Source organism: Merops nubicus, unplaced genomic scaffold (assembly GCF_000691845.1).
Source record: "Merops nubicus isolate BGI_N331 unplaced genomic scaffold, ASM69184v1 scaffold5484, whole genome shotgun sequence".
In the NCBI taxonomy this organism is placed as follows: domain Eukaryota; kingdom Metazoa; phylum Chordata; class Aves; order Coraciiformes; family Meropidae; genus Merops; species Merops nubicus.
In genome coordinates this window covers 30,503-52,967 of record NW_008603491.1, presented here as the reverse complement: position 1 = coordinate 52,967, position 22,465 = coordinate 30,503, and the positions used below count along the sequence as shown (strand labels likewise).

At 45.5% G+C, this 22,465-nt stretch overlaps 1 protein-coding gene across 1 annotated transcript in view; it reads right to left on the bottom strand.

Moving 5' to 3' along the window:
- LOC103771378 (metabotropic glutamate receptor 7-like) overlaps positions 1-22,465 on the bottom strand; it is a gene marked incomplete at both ends in the record, with an annotated part of 78,990 nt that overhangs the window by 37,773 nt on the left and 18,752 nt on the right. The window contains one exon of the mRNA XM_008938670.1: positions 20,350-20,489. Within this exon, the coding sequence (XP_008936918.1) occupies positions 20,350-20,489 (140 nt within the window). The remainder of the gene's footprint in view (positions 1-20,349; positions 20,490-22,465) is intronic.

Below are 22,465 nucleotides of genomic sequence, written 5' to 3'. Positions count from 1 at the left end.
GATCCCCAGCCCTGGTTTGGTTGCTTCTCTCTTGACATGTCCATGGGACGTGGCCACAGTGCAGAACTAAACCACATCTATTCAAAACACAACAAGAGCAGCTGGAGAAACAGATCCAGAACTCTGGAGGGTTTGTGCTCTTTTGCTGACCCTGCCTGCAGCCAGTTTGATCAACCTGGGCAAGGCACTTCATGTATTTCTCTCTTCCATTTCCCTGTCTATAAGCTGGAGATACTGTCAATTGTGTTTATAACAAAGACCTATAAAATCTTGAGATGAGTGGAGGTAGAGAGCTATATGTTTACAAATCCTGTATTTCTATAAGCCAATAGAATAAACTCTTATCCCATAATCAAAAAGGGATTATCCGAACATGCTAATCACACTTGCAAAAGCAGTAAGGAAACAATATCATAAATCATGAGAATACTCCTGCAATTAATACAAAAGTTGCTTTTTTCACACAGAACTTTTCATTTCAGTCATACACAGAAGCAGCACACAGAGGATTGGGGAATTTCCTTTTCCCAAAGCAACACCACTCGCAGATGCAGCCAGACCCTGGACTCACAGCTGCCCAACAATCTCACATCTTGAGCTTAGCACTTGACCAAGCCACGAGCAAGGGATGCAGAGAACCTCTCCTCTACAATTCTGCCAGGCTTGGGGAGGATGCAGACCTGCCCTGCTGTTCACAAATGTCTCAGGTCTTCACAAATCTCATATTGACTCATCAACCACTTATCACCATGGTAAGTGGCACATCTTCAACAGCCCAATGTGCAGACTGATGCTGATTTAGTTCATGCACAGCTAAATTGATCTGATAAACAGGAAAAACACAAACCAACCACAGCTGGTTCCTTGTAGGACACTCAAAACAACAGATGAAAAGAAGAACTTCAAAGCTGGCCCTGCTCCATGGTACTTGGCTCCAGGAGAGCTGCCATGGTATGGTGGGACACTAAGTTTTGACCTTCCACATGGCACAGAGGAAAAAAAAGATCCAAACCAACCAACAAAACCCAACCTGAACAAACCAACCAACCAACCCCAAAAGAAAAAGCTCCCTTCCATATCCAGAGCCTTCCCCCCAAGCACAGGCCAAGGCAGCATCTGTCCAGGTCAGGGGTTACCTTTAACTCCTCTTCTTCTAACATTCCTTTTCCCAGTTCTCCCAACTCCTACTCAACGCCCAGTTCATAAACGCCCTGAGCTAGAGGGATGGGATCCATTTCCAACATAAATTCTCATTATGTTCACTACAGAACAAACATTAACAAGAAATGCTTAGTCTGCCTCATAAGGCTTAGCATAATTGTTCATTTTAATGAATAAAGTAACTCAATATATGTGTACAATTGAAGCATAGCTGCCTTTTTTTTCTCTCCACCACAAACATTTCTATAACAAGCTATTTGTTCTGAACTAAACTGTTTCGTGCAATGTTTGATTAAAATAAAAATCAGTACAAAAATAATTACATTAGTGATAATTAACCTACTTGGGGGGAAAAAAAAATAGCCACGTTCCCTGATAGGACTTTCATAACAACTGTGCCATTAATTTCATGGACACATTAGGACCCAATTGCAGAGGACTGTGCTCAGATTTATTGCCACCTTACAGATTGCTTTGAGACTCCAGTTACTAAGTCAGCAGTTCAAATAGTTTTTGTATATTCAACTTCACAGAGAGCAATATTTGCATGACTTAGCTCTTCAGGCTCAGCTATTAGCGTCTTGTAATTAGTTTCTAAATCCAAGGCTTTAACATGATAACGGTTTTAAGCTAAGAATATGTCAATAACACACAGTCAACAGAGCCTGCTGCAAAATATCAGCTGAAATCCCTTCAGCAGATGACAGCAACGATAAGCCAAACTAGAGGAAGAGGCAAAGCTACTCCAGTGACTTGCCTAGAGGTGGCCAATAAGGTGTTTCACCTCTTATTGTAACTTATTTTAATTTCACTGCCTGCAGGGGATGGACAGAAAAGCCTTAAGAGGAGCAAGAAGCCTGCAGGGTGATGGAAGCAAAAAGCCCCAGCAGTTTTTGCCTGTGCCAAGCAGCTCGCTGCACTCTGAGCAGAACCAACTTAGGGCGTTTCCAGGAGGCTGCAAAAAGCCCCCAGAAACTACAAACCCTCTGTTTGAGCAGCACGACTGCTCTCACAGCAGCAGCCCCCAGCTCTGGGAAGCCAGCACATCCCTTCTGCTCCCCTGGGGACCGAGGCTGTGGCCCCAGCCCCCCAGCTCTGCTCTGGAGTCACCCTCTGAGCCTGGGGGCTCCCAGCACTGCTCTGCACCCAGCGACACCCCAGCACCTGCAGCGAGGCAAAGGATGAGCTCTGCTCCTGCCTCTTCGTTTCCCTTGTGCCAAACTGAAGGCAAAATCCAGCTACTTCAAAGTGGCTTTTAAAAAACCTGGGCAGGGCAGAAGTAGGACACAGTCACCAGCAGCCCCCACGCCCCAGGGAGAACAGTGTCTGAACCCCATCCCCAGCTGCTGGAAGAGCCTCTCTGCTGGGCTGGGGGTGCTCTGGCCCCCCTGTCCCCCAACAGAGCACCCAAAATTGGTCCTGAGCCCCATAGCTCACCCACCCCTCCTTGTGCCAGCTGATTTTGCTCCTCCAGAGGAATGCTTCATCAGCGAGCCCGAGCTGAGCAACCCAGGGCTGGCCCAGATTGTGCTCCCCGTGCTTCTGGGTGCCTGGGGACACTTCAAAAGAAAGCTCCTTTAGAGGAAGAGCAAAATCTCCTAAAGTTTTCCTGTTCTGCTGTGTTAATTAACTTACATCCCTCCCTTCTAGCTTTATAAACAGAAGTTGAGTGTCCTTATTATTTTTTTTTTTTCTGATTATTTCTTCTGCTGCTGCCCTTTTTGGCTGTGCCCCAGTTTAACAGTGCCTGCTGTGGGAACAGACGTTGCCCAGTCCACAAACTCACACCATACAAGCAAAACACAACTTTCTGATTGAAGGCAATGGAAACATCACTTCTCAAAACTCTTCCAGCCAAAATTTTGCCATTTTTCATTGCCAGCACAAATCAGAAACGTTGCCCAGAAATTGTGACAACGTTCCCATGATGCCAGACCCTCATCTTGCTGATTCAGACACCTATTCATGAGCAAAAGATCCCCAGATCAGTCTTACCTGGAACCACACAGCTCCAGCTTCTTCCTCTCATTCATGTTGGGCAACATTGCATCAGCATCACTTTATTTAACATATTAAATTAATTATGATTTAAACTTCAACTAACAAACACCACCTCCACCCTCCTTTTATCTGAGCACAACCTCCTTTTGGGTGATCTCCTAACAAGCATTTCTTAACCTACATATAAACCTCATTTATTTTGCTCTCTCCTCTCCTGATCTTACTTTTTCTTTCATTTGTCATCACTTTCTGCCTCTCTTACCTGCTTTAGGGGCACCAGAAGCAAGTTCCACTGAGCACTTGTAATAACATCTCTAATGAGATCCAAGGGCTATTTGTTCTATATTAAACCAAGGACATTTTTAGCACAACACCCATGCAGAGAAAAATGCTTCATCTACAATTTTTGCAAAAAATGCTTATTATCCTCATGCATTTCTGTTGACACACAATAAAACTGGAAATTAATTATTTCAATGCCTTTATGTCTGACTACAGCTTTGTGTTGCCCTCTCACTAATGGAAGGGGATGGGTTGTGCATCTTCAGTGTTCATCCTGCATCCCCTGCAGAATTATAACAAAAATAGAGCATGTACTACCAAATGTGTGTTTATAACACACAACTCTTATCTATTTTAAATTGACAGGTTAAAGCAAATCTATACTCTGAAAGCAGAGGTATTCTAAGACTATTTTTCATTCCTGAGTAACTCCAAGTATGGCTTTAAGCTAGAAAAGGGGAGATTTAAGTTAAATGCTAGGAAAAAGTTCTTTAATATGAGGGTGATAGACCACTGGAATAGGTTGCCCAGAAAGGTGGTGGAAGCTCCATCCCTGGAGACATTCAAGGTCAGGCTTGATGAGGTTCTGAGCAGCTTGAGCTAGTTGGAGATGTCCCTGCTTAGAGCAGGGGGGTTGGACTAGATGACCTTTAAAGATCCCTTCCAGCCCAGACATTCTATGATTGTATCTGTAATCAGCCCCAAGCCAAGGACTCCATGAGCAGGAGCTTGGGGGTTTATGATGCTGCCCTTTGTGTTGACCCCAGCGTTTCATACCCAGCACATCTCAAAATGGCCAAAAGAGACTCCAGCCTAATAGTCATCAGCTGTATTTCACAAAACAGGCTCAGCTCATGGTGCTCTGAAGAACTGGCATGCAGAAAATAACCCCCCTCATACAGGGGGCAACACTGACATGCTGGGCTTCATTTCACAGAGTTCATTGGAGAATTAACAGAACCAGCCCTTGGTGTCTACCACATTTTACTCTGCTGGAGTCCTTTTCTTCCCCTCAACCCACAACAGGAGTTTTAGGGGAAGCTTGGTCTCTGAGTGCCTCCCTTCAATTCCTGCTACAACCCAGCCCAGTGCAAAGCTGTGCTGCACAAAGCTGATTTTTTTGTCCTTTTTTTGAAGGGTGTTCTAAAGGCAGACGTTGGTGGGGGGAGGAAAACCTATTGCAAGGCATGGAGGGGATGTTCACACATCAGGTTTCAGTTTTGTATGGGGAAAATGACAGCTCCCTGTGGGACCAGCCTGGAATGCCTTCATCAAGGGACACTCCCACTGATTTCAGTCGAGCTGAATGATGGATCAGTGTTTAATCACTGTGTAGATCACCTTGAAATCACCAGCAGGTTACACAGGAGACACATCTATGAAGGAGAATTTACCCTAAAAAGTGCCAACACTGTTAAAACTTTTTTTTGGAAGGAAGATCTAACTGATGTGGTGCAAGGATTATGAGGAATAAAAACCCCTTTAGGGGTTCAGCAATGAGTTTGTCCTGTATGGACCACAGGTGAGTGGTACTTCAGTTTGCCAGTGTCAGAAGTCCTGCAAATCCATTTACCAGGTGCCTTACCCCACCACTCCCAGGAATCCTGAGCTCTTTCCTGGCTCAATTCCTGCATTTCAGGACCATGCTCACTAGGATGCTCCATGGGACCTGCCAAAGGAATGCTCCTGAGTACCTGGAGAACATGATATTCTCAAGTCCTCTAGCTTGGCCTGATGAAGATGAATTTTAATGGCCATACCCAGAGGCAGCTCCTTGCCCTGAAGGTCTGTGCCCATCCTTGATTCATTCACCACTTCCACATCACTCAGAAATATCCTCATTTTTTTCTAGACTGACTTTCAGAAAGGTATTTTTGATTTTTTTTTCACAATGTTTCAAAAAACAGTCTCCCCAGCTACCTGTAGAGAGGGAAGATCAACGATTTAAGATTAGCAGTGACAGACAGAACTGAAAGCATCAGGCATTTTTTACTAATAACTGACCCAAGGTGAGCTGTCCCTCAGCAGTGTCTGAGAGCTGATGACACAAGCCCCATGAGAAGCAGAGAGACTCAGCAGCCAGGAGGCACAAAGGACACGCAGCACTAAAGGAAGGGCTCCACAGGAACACTTCTTACATGTACTGTTTCAGTTCACCTTTACAAACAAACTTGCTAAGTCAGGACTCTGTCTTAAGCTACAGAGCTAAATATTCTACAGGAGGATCACCCTCTTCCATCTGATGTTTCTATTTGCTTAAATATAGAATTTATCTAATGGGACAAATGAGAATCCCTGACCAAAACCACAATGGAGTGAAAGGTGCAGTGCAGAGAGCAAGATACAGCTCTGCTTTACTCAGAAGGACACAGACACAAACCCCTGCAATCTCCAGGCTGAGGAAACTCCTGCCATTCCCCTCTGACATGACATTTTGTCCAAAGAATGGCCCTTAGAGCTGGATGCAGCATCACCCCAACCTTTAGCATCTGCACCTTCAGGAGAGACAGCAGAACTTGCTGCAGGGGCACATCTCCCCCTTTGCCCCCCAGCACTCTGTCCTTGCTGCAAGCCATGCTCCAAGAAACCTCCATCCAACATGCTAGGAAAGAACAAAACACCACAAAAGGCTGAAACTTCCTCAAAAATTCTGCAGAGGGACACTCAGGGGTTGTCACATCTCTGGCTCTGAGTCTAGTCCCAGGGGCTGAACCAAGCTCAGCAATTCAGCAGGCTGGTTTGATGTCCATCACCACCAGCCTTGCTGGAGACCTGCGCTGAACTTGAGGGACACCAGCCTCACCTCCTAGAGAGCCCCCACCTCATGGCCATTACAGCAGCAGGAGAGGCACCTTTCCTCCTGGTTCATCCCTGCACCAGCTCTGGGCAGGCCCCAGGGTTTCAATCCAGGGGTGCTTGGAGCTGCCCTCACAGGAACTCCTGTAACACAGCCCATTAAACAGCACCAAGCCCTTTCCAAAACCTGGATGGTTTTAGCAGACAGGAGCACAAGCAGGATGGTTGTGCCACTTGGCAAAGCTCAGAGGAGGTGTTCCTGGCAGGACTCGAACCACTACAGCCTGAAAAAACATCCTCTCATCTCACAAACTTTTCCCAGCTCCTGATATTTATCGTCATCCGTCAGGAGATAGAATTCTGATTAAAGGAGCAATTTACAGCTTGTCTGGCTACTAACTGGGACAATTTCCGATGGCAGGAGTTCTGGACACTCCTCTTTTAAGCAATTAATGCTTTTTGGCATAAGCTCTCTTGTCCTTTAGTGTCACAGTGAAACACAGCTGAAAATGAGGCTGGGAAATGGTGGAACGAGTGTTAACCAAGCTCCCTGCATTCAAAGGTATCTCAGGTCTTCTGCTTTTTAGGTTGGTTGGATCTGTTTGCGTGAATCTTATTTGACATATACCCCTGTTGCAGCTAGAATTTAAACAAAAAACCTCCTTAAATGTCATGAGGCACACAGTAAATGATGAGATAAGGCTGCCTGCTGGATGACTCCTACCAGGGAAGGCTGAACTGGTCCAGCTGACTCCCACGCTGCTTCCCACCTGAGGATCTGAGTGCAGGCTGAAAGCAGCAGGACACAACGTATGGGATGAAGGACACAGTGAGGTACACTGACAAGGCTGTGGCACAGGGAGAGGAGAGCCCAAAGCCATCAGCACACAGTTCAGAGCACGTGCCCACCAGGACTTCCCACCTATCTGTAGTCCCAGCATCCTACAGAATGGAGGCTGAAGAGTTTTGTCATGCAGGACAACAAGAAACCTGGAATCCAAAGTATCAAAACACACCAAATATAGCTCAACATTAGAGCTCATCATTGAAGCAGTTGAAATCAAATGTTCAGATGCTTGTCTCTAACACAGCCATAATGCTTAAAAATTGGCAAGTTTAAGACTTAACTAACAAGCCTCTAGAAGCAAATAGAGGAATTCTGATTTTTTGCCTTTACCTGAGATACTTTTCATGGTATAGCTATGAGTTGACCTTACCCAACTTTTGAGGACAGGACCAGTCCTTTATGATTTTTTATCTCTGCTTCTGAGCTAATAACATTTTCCCCCCCCTGTTATTTATTTATTGTGAAAAAGGAGAACTTCTGCCAAACCTCATACACTACTTCCAGAGCAGAAAGGGTAATAACTAGAGATGTACCAAATGGCATGTGTGTAATTTGGATAGCATTTATCTTGAAGTGCCTGCCAACTCAAAATGCTTTATTTTATTTACCCTACTAATTCCCAAGCTGATTCAAAGACCAGTATTTGCTAGTCAAATTATTTGGTCTCAGTTTTCCCTTTTTAAAGAATCGGCATCAACGGTACAGTAATTTTCTCATCATGTCTAGTGTGTGTGGCGTGATGACACACAGGCCAGGGAAGCCAGATGAAAGAAATCCAAAATTCTGAGAGAAACTCTGTACCCAACTCATTTAGACCCTAATTGGACTGCTGCAGCATTATCAATACCACTAAATTACCTCGCTCAGGTTCTACTCCGTCGATCGGTCCCTAAAAGAACTGTAGATGGTACAGAGAAAATTAGGGTTGGCTGATGGGTGTTTTAATTACAGGGTGCTTGGGGCCAGTCTTCCATCAGTGCCACCATCACATCTCGCTGCAACCAAGCAGTGGGATGAAGAGGAAAGTGATGTGGTTGTGGTGTTGCTGCAGAAGAAGGTGGCCAAGGGGCAGCTGCTCCTGTTCCAAGACCTGCACGGGACAGCAGTTGGGTCTGCATAAAGCTGAGCAGCAGGTAGCAGACAAAATGGAAAAACCCAGCAGCACGGGTTGAAATTGAAGATCATTCCATAGATTTAATAGCTAAATTAATACTGGCCTTCCAATCGTAGAACATTTTGGGTGGGGAGTGACATTTAAAGGTCATCTAGTCCAACACTGATTACACCCTGACTAAAACAGTAATGGTATTGGGCCAGCTGAAATTCCACTAAAATTCTGCAACAAATTCAGTGGTGGTTTGGTTTTTTTAATTAACCTTGCAAAGCTAAGGAATTTTGCATCTCATCAGCATTTTGCACTATTACAAAACAACTCTCTGCTTTTTCCCCCATCCCTTTGTGTCTCTGAAAAGTAAAAAGGACTGGAACTGGTATCTTAGTCCTTCCAGTTGAACACCCTAAATATTCAGCTGTAGGACATGCACCTTCCTTCCAGCACGGTGAATTTTCACCCCCATGAACAGGGTAACGTGCTCAGTAAAATTGTGGAGAGCATCCTGGAGTGCTCCCATCTGACAGGGATTTGGCCCCTGGTGAGGAGGACCATGAGTAGAGCTCCCACGTCCTGGCTGAACCCAAACCCTATGGGCCAGCAAATGAGGAGAAAAGCCTGCACAAGCTTTTCCTGCTGTATTTTTGAGGGGAAAAGGGATCTGGTTTTGCAAAGGGAGGTTCAAGTCTGTGCTGCCCTTCACCAGGCCGTGCAAGAAGGGGATGAATAGCTCATTATGGTTACTGGTGGGAGCCAGATGCTCGGATGCTACTTTTAATGGTCAAACACTATCCTCCACACCATTAACAAGCACAATTAACAAGTAAACAAGGTTGTTTCGTGGGAATCATTTACTGCAGTGTTTTCATGTGAAAAGCACATTTTCAGATGAGTGGAAGAACAAATAAAAAAGGAAAACAAAGCAAATAAAGGCTTCCCCTCAAGTTTGAAGAGCAGGCTGAAGACCCTTTGCAGCTGTTTATTTGGGGCCACTGTTGCCTATCGTGTGAACGATTAGCCTGAGCCATTAAAATTCATGCTATATATCCAATATTATAGTCTTGCCCCAAACCAGGTCGATTTTCCACAGAAATCAGTGTTCAGGGACATTTAAAAACTGATTATTTTTGACCCACTCAATCCAAATACTCTGTCAGGAACCTCTACGCTTTGCTTAAATGTTGGAAGCTCTAAGGACTGTTCACGTGGTCCTGATGTGTGCAGAGCTCTCTAAAGAGCCTTCATGGGATTTCTTCCTCCTTTCTAAAGCAAACAAGAGCAATATTATGCAATCATCACGTTTCCCATTCCACCATCCTCAGCACTTGCATCTGTATGGCAGTGAAATCTCATTTTATGAAACCCAGCTGGGTTATGTTTTTGACCTACAAAAATAGCTATGAGCCAAAAACTCCCATGTCTGTTAGGACAATACCTTGAAAAATTCTACATGCAAACGTGAGAAATAAAAATGGGGACAAATGAGCAGCTCTTTGGCTGCTGTTACCTGTCCCAGGACCACTGGTGTGCCTGGAGGACTCCAGCCCACACCTGCTGAGGATCTGCTGAACTAAGACCTCTGCCAGGTAAAGTCCAGAAGCCTGTAACCCTGCTCACAACCCTGACCTACCTTCCTTTGCTCCTTGGCTCAGGATGCACCCTTGGTTTGCACCACTCCAGAGGATTTTGCTGGAAGAACTTAACCACCAGCCCTCTGCACACCCTGTGGTGCAAAGCCCACGCTCTGCCTGTGGTCCCCACTGGCCCCCAGCTGCATCCTGACCTCTGGATGGGGAGCATCAGCCACTCCTGACTCAGAACCACAGGGTCATAGAATTGTTTAGGTTGGAAAAGACCTTTAACATCATCCAGTCCAACCATTCCCCCAGCCCTGCCAGGTCCCCACTGCCCCGTGTCCCTCACCCCACATCTCCACAGCTTGGAAACCCCTCCAGGGGGTGGGACCCCACCACTGCCCTGGGCAGCCTGGCACAGCCCTGGATGACTTTTTTTTTGGGGAAGAAATTCCTAATATCTAAATGAAACCTCCCCTGGCACAACTTGAGGCTGTTTCCTCTTGTCTTGTTGCTTGTTCCTGGGAGGAGAGCCTGACCCCCACCTGGCTCCAGCCTCCCTGCAGGGACAGGGATGTTAAACCAACACCTTCTACCACACCAGACAAAGCACTGGAGGAAAGTGGATAAAACAGGAGATGTTAAAGAAAAACACAAGCAGCATCTTGGTGTCTGCCCTGCTGTGCTCACTAGACATGAACCTCCACGCTGCCATCCGCCGTGCCCGGGACTAAACATCACCCTCCCTCTGCAAAGGGAAAAAACAAAACCTGAAAAAGCAGAAACTCAATCACTGCTTTGTGATTCTGCCTAGATTCCCCCCCTGCTCCACGCACAGCCTCGCTTTGCTGCTGCCTGCTGTGCTAATCACAGGTCTCCAGATCCTTTCAGCCTGAAATTCGTGGACTGAAACAGAGATAATATTTCCCATCAAACTTCCTTGGCCAGAGCAGGGATGAGAAGCAAACATAAAAGCTGTATCTAGGACACTGGAGCTGACCCATGGCAGAAAGCAGCTCTCCTTCACCTCTGACAGGTGACAGGAGCAGCTCTGAGGCATGGTCAGAGCCAAGTGATGCTGCAGGAAGTGTGGAGGGTCCTGCTGGGCTGAAACAAGGGGAGAGAAAGATGGAAAAGTTTGGGGAAAAATCATAGCTAAAGGCCACAGTGGGTCTAATGAGAAGCCCAAGCTGCCTGACAGGGATTTGTAAAGAGCTGAGTGTTCAGGTGCTGTTAGCCATGTTGTTGTCCCAAATATTTATTCTATATTATAATATGTAGAATAATCTATTTACTGACAAAATGCATTAGCTTTGCAAGAAAAATCATCACCTCCTTTAAAAACACAGTGGTTTATTTTTTGACCTTCCTTTTCTTAATGCTATTCATCCTCAGAGCCCAACTCTGCCTGCCCACAGGCCAATGGGTATTCAAGAGAACAACACAAGATGAAGCAAATTCTGAAGTCACCAAGTCTTCTGCTCTGTCGTTACTCCCTTACAGCTTTTATGAGCTCCTTACCTTTCTATTTTTTCCCCTAACTTTGAAAAGTTCTGTAATACATCTCAGACACTCTCTCAGCCTGGTTTCTCTTAGCATTTATAGCCCTACAAACATTTTACCTTGTGACATTCTCAGACCTGGAGGAAAATTATACCCAGGCTGAGAGTTGCCAAAAGCTGATACAGCTTAATTCCCTGTGCTTGGCCCAGGGTAGCACAGCTCACAGGGTGTACATCACAGCCTGGCAAACGGGCCAGTAGCCAAGGGGAAATGGCATCTCACCTCTGATTCCAGCTCTGAGCTTGTTTTCAAAGCGTGGTGTAAGATTAACTATTGCCTTCCTAATTTTATATAGTGAATATCTATCTAGAAAGCTCAACCTTTATTCTTTTCTTTTTAAAAGCCCACAGTATTCATGCTTTGCCTGTGGCAAATGAGAGAGGCAAGGGGCCCACACTGCTCTGGCTCTTCTCTTTGGGGGTTATTTTCTAGTCCTGCAGATGGGGGTGACCCAGGGCTGCAGGTGCTGGTTCTCCTGGCCAGTTCTGTCACACTGCTCACACCCAACCTTTCCCAAGCCCCCTCCTGCTTGACTTCTCTAAGTTCCTTTACCCACACCAAAAAAATGCCACTCTGGCAGGATTTCCAGTTCTCCTCGTGCAAGGCTTTGCTGCAGGATGGTGGCACAGGGCTCTGACCTGGGTACCAGCTGCTGCAGCATCTGCCCATCCTGTGTGCCCCTCAACCTTCCATGGTCTACATGTGGATGTTAATGCAGCCAACATCACGTGGCTTCCAAGATTTTTGGTTTAATTTGGCATTAATTGCCAGATGCTTGGCATGACTGTACTGAAGGATGCTTGGAGACACACTCTGAGATTTTCTGGACTACAACATGCACTACTTAAGACTTTTTTCCAGAGAAAGCACATGAACAAATGGGATTATCTGCATTTATTGATGGTTTGCAATGAGTTGTTTACCTCTCTTCTGTGGTACAGGAGCAGTGCTGCTCAATTCACGTGGTTCCTATCAAGTATTTTGAGGTTGTACCTTTATCTGGATAAAAACTATTATTTACAGCAGCTGGTTCTAAACTTGCATCAAAACCATCTGCAGTGCCACAAACCACACGGGTTGTGTTCCAACACCACCAACCCAGGCTGCATTCACAGCTTGACCTAAGTGGTTCCTGTCCCCCTCCCTGCTAACAGGCATTTTGGAGGCCTGATGGAGGACTAAGGAATTAGCATATGGTCATTCAGCAGGCCAGTGGTTTGAAAAATTCCTTTTCAGTTGGCTGAAGGTGAATTCTGCAAGTTAAAATAATTAAAGGTGTTCAAGCTGGTTGTGGTTGACACAAGCAACAACAGATTATGGAATCTAATGACAGAACAAACCCCAACCCCTGTTACTCTAGGATCTTACACAGCTATTGACACGTTGGGCATGGCAACTCGTTAGCCAAACCATGTAATTGGGATGTATGTTGCTAACACGCTGATGTAATTATTCACCTTTAAATTTCCAACTGGACTGCATACAATTTGGCTGGCAGTGTGATGGAGACTGAGCTCAAAAAACCCCCAGCTATGGCCAAGAGCTTGGCAGACAGGCTGTAGACCTTTCTGGAAGGACTTTGCATTTAGCAGCATTTATGCTGTGAGATAATTCCCACAAAGCCAGGCACCCACAGCCCCACTGCCACCCTGTGACTGGAGAGCAGGAGGAGGGACAGGACCAGGGTCAGGGGAGCAGCAGATGTGGAGGTCAGTGGAGAGAGCCTAATTCATCTCAGTGGGGTGGAAATGCCTGAAGCAGCAGCCCAGAACTCTTTTATGCACCATAAAACTATTTTATTGGGGGGCAGAATAACATTTCCAAAGATTCCCACTCACCAGGAGCAGTGCAGGTCGAGTGGGGTTTCCTTTGGAAAGAACAGCCTGGGTAAAGTTACTTAAAACAAATCAATGAAGCAATAGTGGCCAAAATAATGAATATTTTCTCAGCTATCAGAAACCCAGCTCCTTCTGGACTCAGCTGCATCTCCCCATATGCCAACATGCCATAACACACAGCTAATTAAATTTAAGGGTTTAGCCAATTTCACTTAAAATGTAAACGGTGGCAGTTTTCAACAAGTGGCTGCCTCAGCTGAAAGCTCAAGGTTCTGCACTGACATACGGAGACAAAACACACTAATCACGCTTAAAATCTTCATTTTAAACAACATCCTGACCCCATTTGATGAATTTGTTTAATGGGGCTGTCTAACGCTGGGATAATGCACACCTCCTGTCAAGCCATCAGCACAGGAGATTTCAGCTCCAGGTTGTAATCGAGATGGATTATCTCTGTACCAGCCACTCATTACAGTCTCTATGACACTGCAAGGGCCAATTTATGTGACAATAACTGAATTGGGAAAGGAAATTGATACCCATTTTTATCTGCCTTGACGTACCGTGAGTTTGAGCTCACTCAGATGTTGCAAACCAACAGAAAACTCAAGGATTATATAGTGCAGAGGTCTGTGCCTGTCTATCCACCCACCCACCCACATATGCACCTCTAAAAGCAGGTAAAGACACATTTTTTACAGCTATTTGCAAATAGGGGTTTGGTGATCACACCTGGCACTCGTGTAGGAGCTAGAACTGCTGATGCCACCAACAACCACGCTTGCAGTGCCACAAAGTCATCTTCAAGCTGAAATTTTCTAGAATGGGAGATGCCCCATTTCTATTTTTTAAATTTCAGATAAACGCTTCAAAAGATATGCACCTCTAAAAGCAGGTAAAGACACATTTTTTACAGCTATTTGCAAAGAGGGGTTTGGTGATCACACCTGGCACTCGTGTAGGAGCTAGAACTGCTGATGCCACCAACAACCACGCTTGCAGTGACACAAAGTCATCTTCTTCAAGCTGAAATTTTCTAGAATGCCCCCTTTCTATTTTTTAAATTTCAGATAAACACTTCAAAAGCACATTCTAAAAGCATCTAAAAATCCTCAAAACAACCCCGTGGTCATTGTGGTGAAATTGTCTCAGCTCTTGCTATTTGAAGCAAAGCCTCCTCGTTGGCCAGATACGTGTCCTCGTGCTCTCCTTCCACCAGGACCTGGGGAAATCCCAGCCTTGCAATGAACTGGAATCTGCGTGTGCTCCAGGGAGATTTACCTTTTGCTGCAAAATAGCCTGAAAAAAAAATTCCATCTGTTCTGAACATGCTCTACTCCAATGAGAAAAACCAAACCAAACTATACCCCAACAAGAGCAAAAAAAAATAGCAAAAACAATGAGCTGAAATAAAACTGAGCACAGTTTTAGAAAAAATATCACCCGTTGGCAGAATATTCCCAAGCACCAAACTTTGCTGAGTAGTTGCTTGGATCCAACTGGCATTCTGCATATCTTACCCCCAAAGAAGGTTGGGTATATATCAGGCTCTTGCCAGCAGGTTAGATGTTTAATTACTCTTTTCATTAGCTTGCTATGCATAACATTTATTCCCAATTGTATAACAGAGACGTTGATGGTATGGAAATAGGTTAGGCTGAGCTCAGACAGGTTCAGCCGGTGCTGAAGTGTGCAGGATCTGCATAAATTATGGCTGATTACAAAACCACTGAATATATTCCTATTTGTGGGGAAAAAAAAAAGACTTGGAGCACTAAGTCACATCATTCCCTTTGTCAGTGACTCTCTCCAGAGCCACCGTTGGGTCAACCACAGCTCCTCATCCTCTGCAGCTCTACCTCCCTCAGCCTCCTTGTGCTCCCCGTCTGCTCCAAAAGCAAAGCCTCTGAGGTACAGCAACGTTCCTTTCTCAAAGCCAGACTTTTTTTCCCCATTTTTCATGCTCCTCTAAAATACTGCCCTGAACCTAGAGTGAAGAAAACAACATGCTGCAGCTATTCCCCCCAGGAGGAGGGAGTTATTAATAAGCACACAGCCATTTCCTCCGCATCTAACCCGAGCTGGGATTTATTAGGGGAGTTAGAGCCATGTAACGGACGTGTTTATGGAACCATATTGATAATTATCAATACTATTCATCTTCTAAAGCGCTTGTTTAGAAAGATTGCAGCAATACATCACTTGTTGCTGGAGGAAATTAATAAAAGGGTGAGGAATTGCTAAGCAGGCAGCCCTCCCTGAGCCACGGGCGAGGGGCCCCGTGTAACCAGCAGTCATGTTTCAACCCTACAAACCATTTACAATCCCTGGGCACATCTAGAAAACAATACAGATCTTTTTGTTTATCTCTGCACATAGTACATTTAATATGTATTTTTTTTTTCTGTTTGTAAACAAATTAATTAGAGAAATGTTTTATCTGGCGCTTACACTTAACCCTGTCTGATGCTGTGGAAGCGAAACCTGCCTCAAGTCAAACCTACCTGACGTCTCTACAGCATAACAATAGAGCTGACATCATGTTTTCCATCCACAGTCAAGGATGCACCTTCTTCAGCCACCCTGAAAATGTGCTGCAGGATCTGATGGGAAGCTGAGTGCCCAGTGGCACCTTCATGAGCCATAACACCAGGCTGGAGGAGCACACTGACGAGCTGGAGATGCCAGTGCAATTAAAACAACACCATGGACCCCATGCAGACACTAATAAGCTGAATAAAATAATGAAGCACAGCAGTAATTGGACAATAAAACTGAAAAAACTCTCATTAACTTGCTCTAGGAAGATATCCCTCTCTAAAGGCAAGCAGATAGGTCTCCTGTAACCATCTCACTCCTCACCAAGAGGTGCAGGTGAGACAGGGCATCATCTGCCAGCGTGCTGCAGGTTGTGGAGACACAGCACGAGATGCCCACCACGTCCCAGCTGGGTCCTCCACACCACAACGGAGGCAGGAGCACTTCCCCCATGCAGAGCTTCCTTCCTGGTGTTCAGTCAAGACCTCCAGCCCCCCACGCAGGATCTCAGCCCCCCAACAGCTCATCTGGCACTAGATGACAGAAAGAGGCTGGTGTCCTGTGGGCAGGAGGCAGGATGGGTCTCTCCAGCCTGCTCACAGCTCAGCCTTGGCTGCACTGACACATCCAGACCAGGACTGAGCCACCCAGACTGAAAACTGCAAACCAGCTCAGCCTTTTAGTGACCCCCGAGTCAGAGTGAAACAGGAAGACAGAGTAGGAATGGCAGAAAAGGCCAAAACTCTGGTTTCTTGGGCAAATGTTAAGTCTGCTGCTCACTCCAGTGATACAAGAGATTGAACCTGTCCTGGCTGCTTGTCCAAACCTGATAACCACCTACTCACTGGGCAACACTTTTGCCTAAATCACACTTAACAAAAATGATTAACAGCAAGACTGGCTTTGCTTTGCTTTTCTTTTTGCATAACTTTTGGGAATTTCTAAGTTGTGCTATCACTTTAGAGGAAAACTTGAGTGAAGTGGGACCCACGTGCCCTGTCTGCCCCTCCTTCTATCTGCACCAGCTTCCTTCTGAACAACTTCTGACCTTGCTGGCCAGTTTGAAGCACATTTGCAACAAGCAGAGATTTCTGAAGGATGTGTCTGCAGGATTAGTAACACTCAGTGGATGGCTAGAAGAAAGACCCACCCAACACTGAGCATCTAAGGTTCATCCACCCAGCCAGCCCCCTGTGGCACACGTATAATCCCAACACAGGCTGTCACCAGCACCCTGTATGATACAGGGGTGTGGGAGAGAGTTCAGGCACTGCAGGAAAATTGGGGAGGCAACTAGGGGAAGGAGTCACAGGGAAGGTGATGGAGAGTGCTGCTGTGATAGTGCACACAGAAGACAAATCCTTGGAAAAATAAGATTTGCAGTTTCACAGGGATTGTTTTCTCTGTTTTTTTGAGTTTGACAGTCCAGGGACACTTGCAGAGGTTTGAAAGTGAGAACATAATAAACCTGGGACCTGCTGAGTTAACTCTACACAGAGAAAGAGAAGCAATATCCCCGAATTTCCCACGAGAACCTGCAGTTCCTCTAGGAGTGATCCATTTCTTTCTCCTCCAGGCACAGCAGTTCCTCCAGGAGAGATGTGTTTCTGCTTGTCAGGCACCTCAAACTATTAGAAGCTGCATGCACAGAACCAGCCACATATGGGACAGATCTCAGAGTGATGCAGCTGCCTTGGTGTAGGTGAGCAGACCCCCAGCACTGCATGGTGCAGTGCAACCCTGCTTTTAGATGTTGACAGCACTGTGGTTGAGTTTTATTGCCTGATTGCAGTACCTCTGTCCCTGCTATTCAACAGGCTCTGGGGGCTGTGACATGAGATTTCAGTAGGGATGCAGCTGGCCAAATTTCTCATCCTAAAATTCAGGGCAAAGCATTTCAAATTGCAGGAGGTCACCAGCTATAAGTGCTACACACTAAATCTGCATGCAGAGGGGCAAGAAGCAGCTGACAGAGTTTGATAGAATCCCCATAAAAAAGAGAGAGAGGCAGGAGGAGATCCTCTGTGACCTCTTAGGGGGGGTGTGGGTGGGCATCTTGTAATCACAACTTCACTGCAGGGAGAACAAAGCACTGCAACAGTTTTCCATGGAATCCTGGCCAAGCCATTGAAAATCAGACATCTGCTCATTCTCTCCTTGCACTGATATCTGTGAAACACAGCCAAAATTGTTAATAAATCATGCACTGGGTGCTAGGCAAAGCTGTGTGAGGTTGCTTGACAGCAAGTGAGCCAAAGAAAACGTGGTGATTGTACTGTCCTTAGGTTAAAAAGTACCTTTTGTCCCAGGTTTGCTGCAGCCAAAACTCATAAAATATTTCCTTGGTTATCAACCAAATTCTGACCTCAGACACAGAAATGCAGATCCAGGGGGAGTGCCCTGCACGCAGAGGAGACACTTCACCAGAGCCTGGCTCCTGTGTGGGGAGGCAGCAGGCAGCTGCCCACACCAGACACCTCTGCCAGGGGGGAAGCAAGCAAAGGTGACACAGAGATGTGGGGAAGCAATCAGGATGGAGAGGGATGCACAGACATCCCATAAAACCAGGGCTGTACATTCATGACAGCAGGAAGAGAAACTGATGCAGCCTGTTTTAAGACTTGCAAAAATGATGTTGAAGAGTTCTTCAGTCTATCTGATGGCAAAGAAAAATGTAAACACACTCTTGTTCTTTCTTTGAATGAGAACAATGATGAATACAAAAATATTTACTCACCTATGATGGTCTTTGGCATTTATTTACCTACCACCTGGGAGACCTGGAGCATCCTTACCCTTAGGGCCTGCACAATAAGGCAGAAAAACTCTTCTCTTTTGTAAGGGAGGAAATTCAGATACACAGAACCAAACGAGTCTGCCCCAAATGACAAGTCTCTTGGGAAAAAAAGCATCACTTCAGTGTTTTCTAATTTAAAATTAGCACCCTCACCAAACTTCCTTTTGTTTCCCCTCTTGTGTTAGCATTAAAGAAATGAGAATTGAGGGAATATCTCCTGAAGTGTTTTCCCCACAATAATTACTGAAGACAAATTGTGGGTTTTAGCAGTTTTTCCCAGGATGTACTTAGTAGTAGCTATGATTTTGGTTATTTCAGGGAATCCTTGACTTCTCCAAACTCCACAATTTTCTTTATTATTGTAGGAAAATACACACAGGGACTATCACAGCAATGCTGATCCTGTGGGAGGAGCTAGGACCCAAATCAATAAGTAGAAGGGAAGTTAGTGAGAGAATCTCAGCTACTGATATAACCCTGTAGCTGTGAGGAGCTGAGAGTAAGGAAAGTATGCTTTTTATGGGAACATTTAACACAACAGGAATACCAATCAAACTCCATTAATTTAGCTTTAAATTTTAATGAATCAGGATGCGTAGTTTACATAAAGAAGGATTTACTTAATAAAATATTAATATTTTTGCTAAAAGAACTGTAAATTGCAAGTTAATAGAACTGTAAATTGCAAGTTAATACAGTTTTCCTTAAATAGAACTTCAAAAGCTGGAAGCCACTGAAAAAAGCACACAGCAAATCAGAACAAGACATAATTTGAGGAGAGCAGAATACTGTGGTCAGTCTTAAAGATTGGGCCCCTGCTCATCCACATTAATTCCTTCATTTAACAAAAGACATGAAAACACTAAAAAGAGAAAGAATCTTTTGGGCTGGACTCCAGCTGATGGTGTTTGGATCTTTTATTTGGGCTGTGTTGCTGAAGAGCCTTCAAACTGAACTGAAACTACTCTCCCTGTGCTTTAACAACAATCTACCAGGAGTCAAATAGGAGGTTAAACTGGCACATCATCTCCAGGAGGTTGAGGCTCAAACCACTTGCACACAGTCAGGCAGTAAGCAGGAACCCAGCGACCTGCCAGTTGCTGAAGAGCCTTCAAACTGAACTGAAACTACTCTCCCTGTGCTTTAACAACAATCTACCAGGGGTCAAATAGGAAGTTAAACTGGCACATCATCTCCAGGAGTTTGAGGCTCAAACCCACTTGCACACAGTCAAGCAGTAAGCAGGAACCCAGAGACCTGCCACACCCCATCCTCGTGTGCAGCTGACAAGAGCCCCCAGTTTTCCCACTCCTGGGTTTTCCATCTGGGAAACATCAAAGTTTCCTGAGGGTCTTTGATCACCCACTCTTATGTGCTTGTTTTTCTTTAGGCATCATCACCAACAGGCCACCTCATTCATAGGGGGGGTCTTTGCCCAAAAGCAACACTGGAAAAGTGAGTCACTCAAAAAAAAACATTTCATTTCAGCTGTCCTAAAACTAGAAAAACTGAGAACACCCCCAAACAAAAGCCCATTGGTTTCCAACTGCAGCACATTACTGCTTCATTTTCCCAGCTGGCAACCAGGGACTTGAGACACACCAAAGTAATAAAACTTCCATGATCACCTCATATCTCTATTACTGTGATGAGCTTTGCTTGCAGGACAGAATAAGAGAAGCTAACATGCAAAAATCCCCCATTATGTAGCTGTGAAGATACAGAGATCCCTATTCATTTTTTGCAGGATGGAAAAAACAACCAAACAACAACAACCACCCACCCTCCAGTGACCATACCTGACAAAAATGAGCAAGCAAAGAACAAAACAGACTCACGTTGAGCTGGAGGTCATCTGTCCACTGCCCGACCAGGCGGTAGCCCGGGGTGCTGGTGTTGGTGGTGTGGAACTGGAAGATGTCGTAGCGCCCGGGGGCATCACCGTTTTTGTTGAACATCACTGGAGTGCCAGCACTGCCTGGGGGAAGGAAACCAGACAAAAATCCAACCAACCAAAGCCAAATCTTGACAATCTCTCTTTTATTTAGTCACGGCTGAGAGCTTTCAGACGGGCAATGTGTTTCAGACCAAGGTCATCTATCACCCCAGCCATCTAAAAGAGAGACTTCAGGACACGGTGGCATCATCCCAGTCCTCTTCCAGAGATTAATTATCTCTGCCCAAACCTACCCACTAAAAATAAAACAAAGAAAAACTAGATCAGCCCTACTTCACTCCAGCTTTGCACAAAGCAAGAAATATCAGAAGGCTTTTCTTCCTGCCCGCCAGCCTCCCTCCCATCTCTGGCTCCTCAGGGACTTCTTCAGTGAAAATCACTCCTCTGAATGGAGCCTCTAAATGATTTTTTTTCGCCCAGAAAATGTTCCATCTGCTTCTGAGAGATACTGCTGTCAGAAGTCAGCCCAGGTCTAGTGAATCTTGACTAGCATCCAGAAATAGCTTCCTCCTCCACAATATGTTCTTATCCCCATCCTCAGCGTGCTGTTGGGATGGAAAAGAACAGACTAAGCTAGAGGAAGACTGTTTGCTGTGCACTCCCTCATCTGTGCTCCGTGACACTGATATGGGCTGAAAAGTATCTCAGCCAGGAGCTGTGCAGGGTCAGGGTCCTGAATTAACTTTATTTCCCATACACTAAGGTGACTAACAGAGGTGAGGAAGTACAGGGCAACCAACGTGGCAAGGAGAACCCCCAGCCCCTCCTCTGTGCCTGCTGCTGGGGCAAGTCAGCTGGCAGGCTGGAGAGGCACCTAGACCAGAGTGATGGGACAGGAGATTCCTGACCCACAGGGGACTTCTCACCAGAACATCTGCACTTCCATGACCATGGCAGGAGATCTGAACCCTTTCTCAGCTGAGAATTCAGAGCAGGGCTGCATTTCCTGGGATCTCTAGGTGAAAGCTTCAAGTGTGACATTTATTTCAAGACATATTAAAATAGATTTCAGCAGGATAGAGTAATATTGTGTCAAGATTGAAGATTATGACAATATTCCAGCATATCTATATTCAAAGCTTCCTCCTCCTGCGTAACTTTTTTTTCCCTAAAGCAATGAAAAATCTCTCCTGTTGTAGCATTGAACTTTAAGATTATGGTTTTTTTTTTTTCATGATTCCCATTCTTCATTGAATTCCAGAGAGTGAAAAAAAGATTTGAAGGAGTGAATTAGCATAGTTTCCATTCCAGCTCTGGTAAATTGTTTCCTGTCTATCCTACAATCCTCTGAGATCAGATACAGATTCAGTTCAAAGGCTGGTACAGAAAATCTTCTACTGAAATCTCCCCTCTCTGGTCCCTTGTGAGGACTGGGCAGATATTTAATTGTCATCACAGATTAATGTAGCCAGAATACATTTACAGGGAAAACACTTAAAGTGAATAAGAAGCAATGGCTGTAATTTCAAGGCTCCTTTGGAAAGAGCACGAATGGTAAATGGGATTTGGTTAATCACAACTCCTGAAAGGCTGTACATTATTAATTAAGCCTGGTTTTGTCAGAGCTGACAAAAAAAGTTCAATTCAAAGGGCAGGAGCTCCAGGGAGGCTCCCAAAATGCAACACAGACATTTGTGGACTCTCCATATCCTGACGAAACCCCAGCATGGACACAAAGAGGTGTTGGTGTCTGTACCTCAAGAGCAGATGCTATTGGTGTGGTCATGCCAAAGTCAACAGTGCCAAGAGAGACTCTGCTGCCCCAAAGTCTTCCACAGGCTGAGGGAAAGCATCCAAGAGCATGCCTACAGCCACCTTCATGGGCCATTGGGAACATCACCCAGCATCTTCCTGGCTAAGCCACGGCCACCCCATCACAGTGCAGGAGGTAGAGCCATGGGGTCTCCATCCCCGCCCTGGTCTCTCAGAGCAGGTGACCCACCTGCCTGCAGACAGTGCTGGCAGGACCCCTGTTCCCTGCTCGAGGGGCAGGCAGT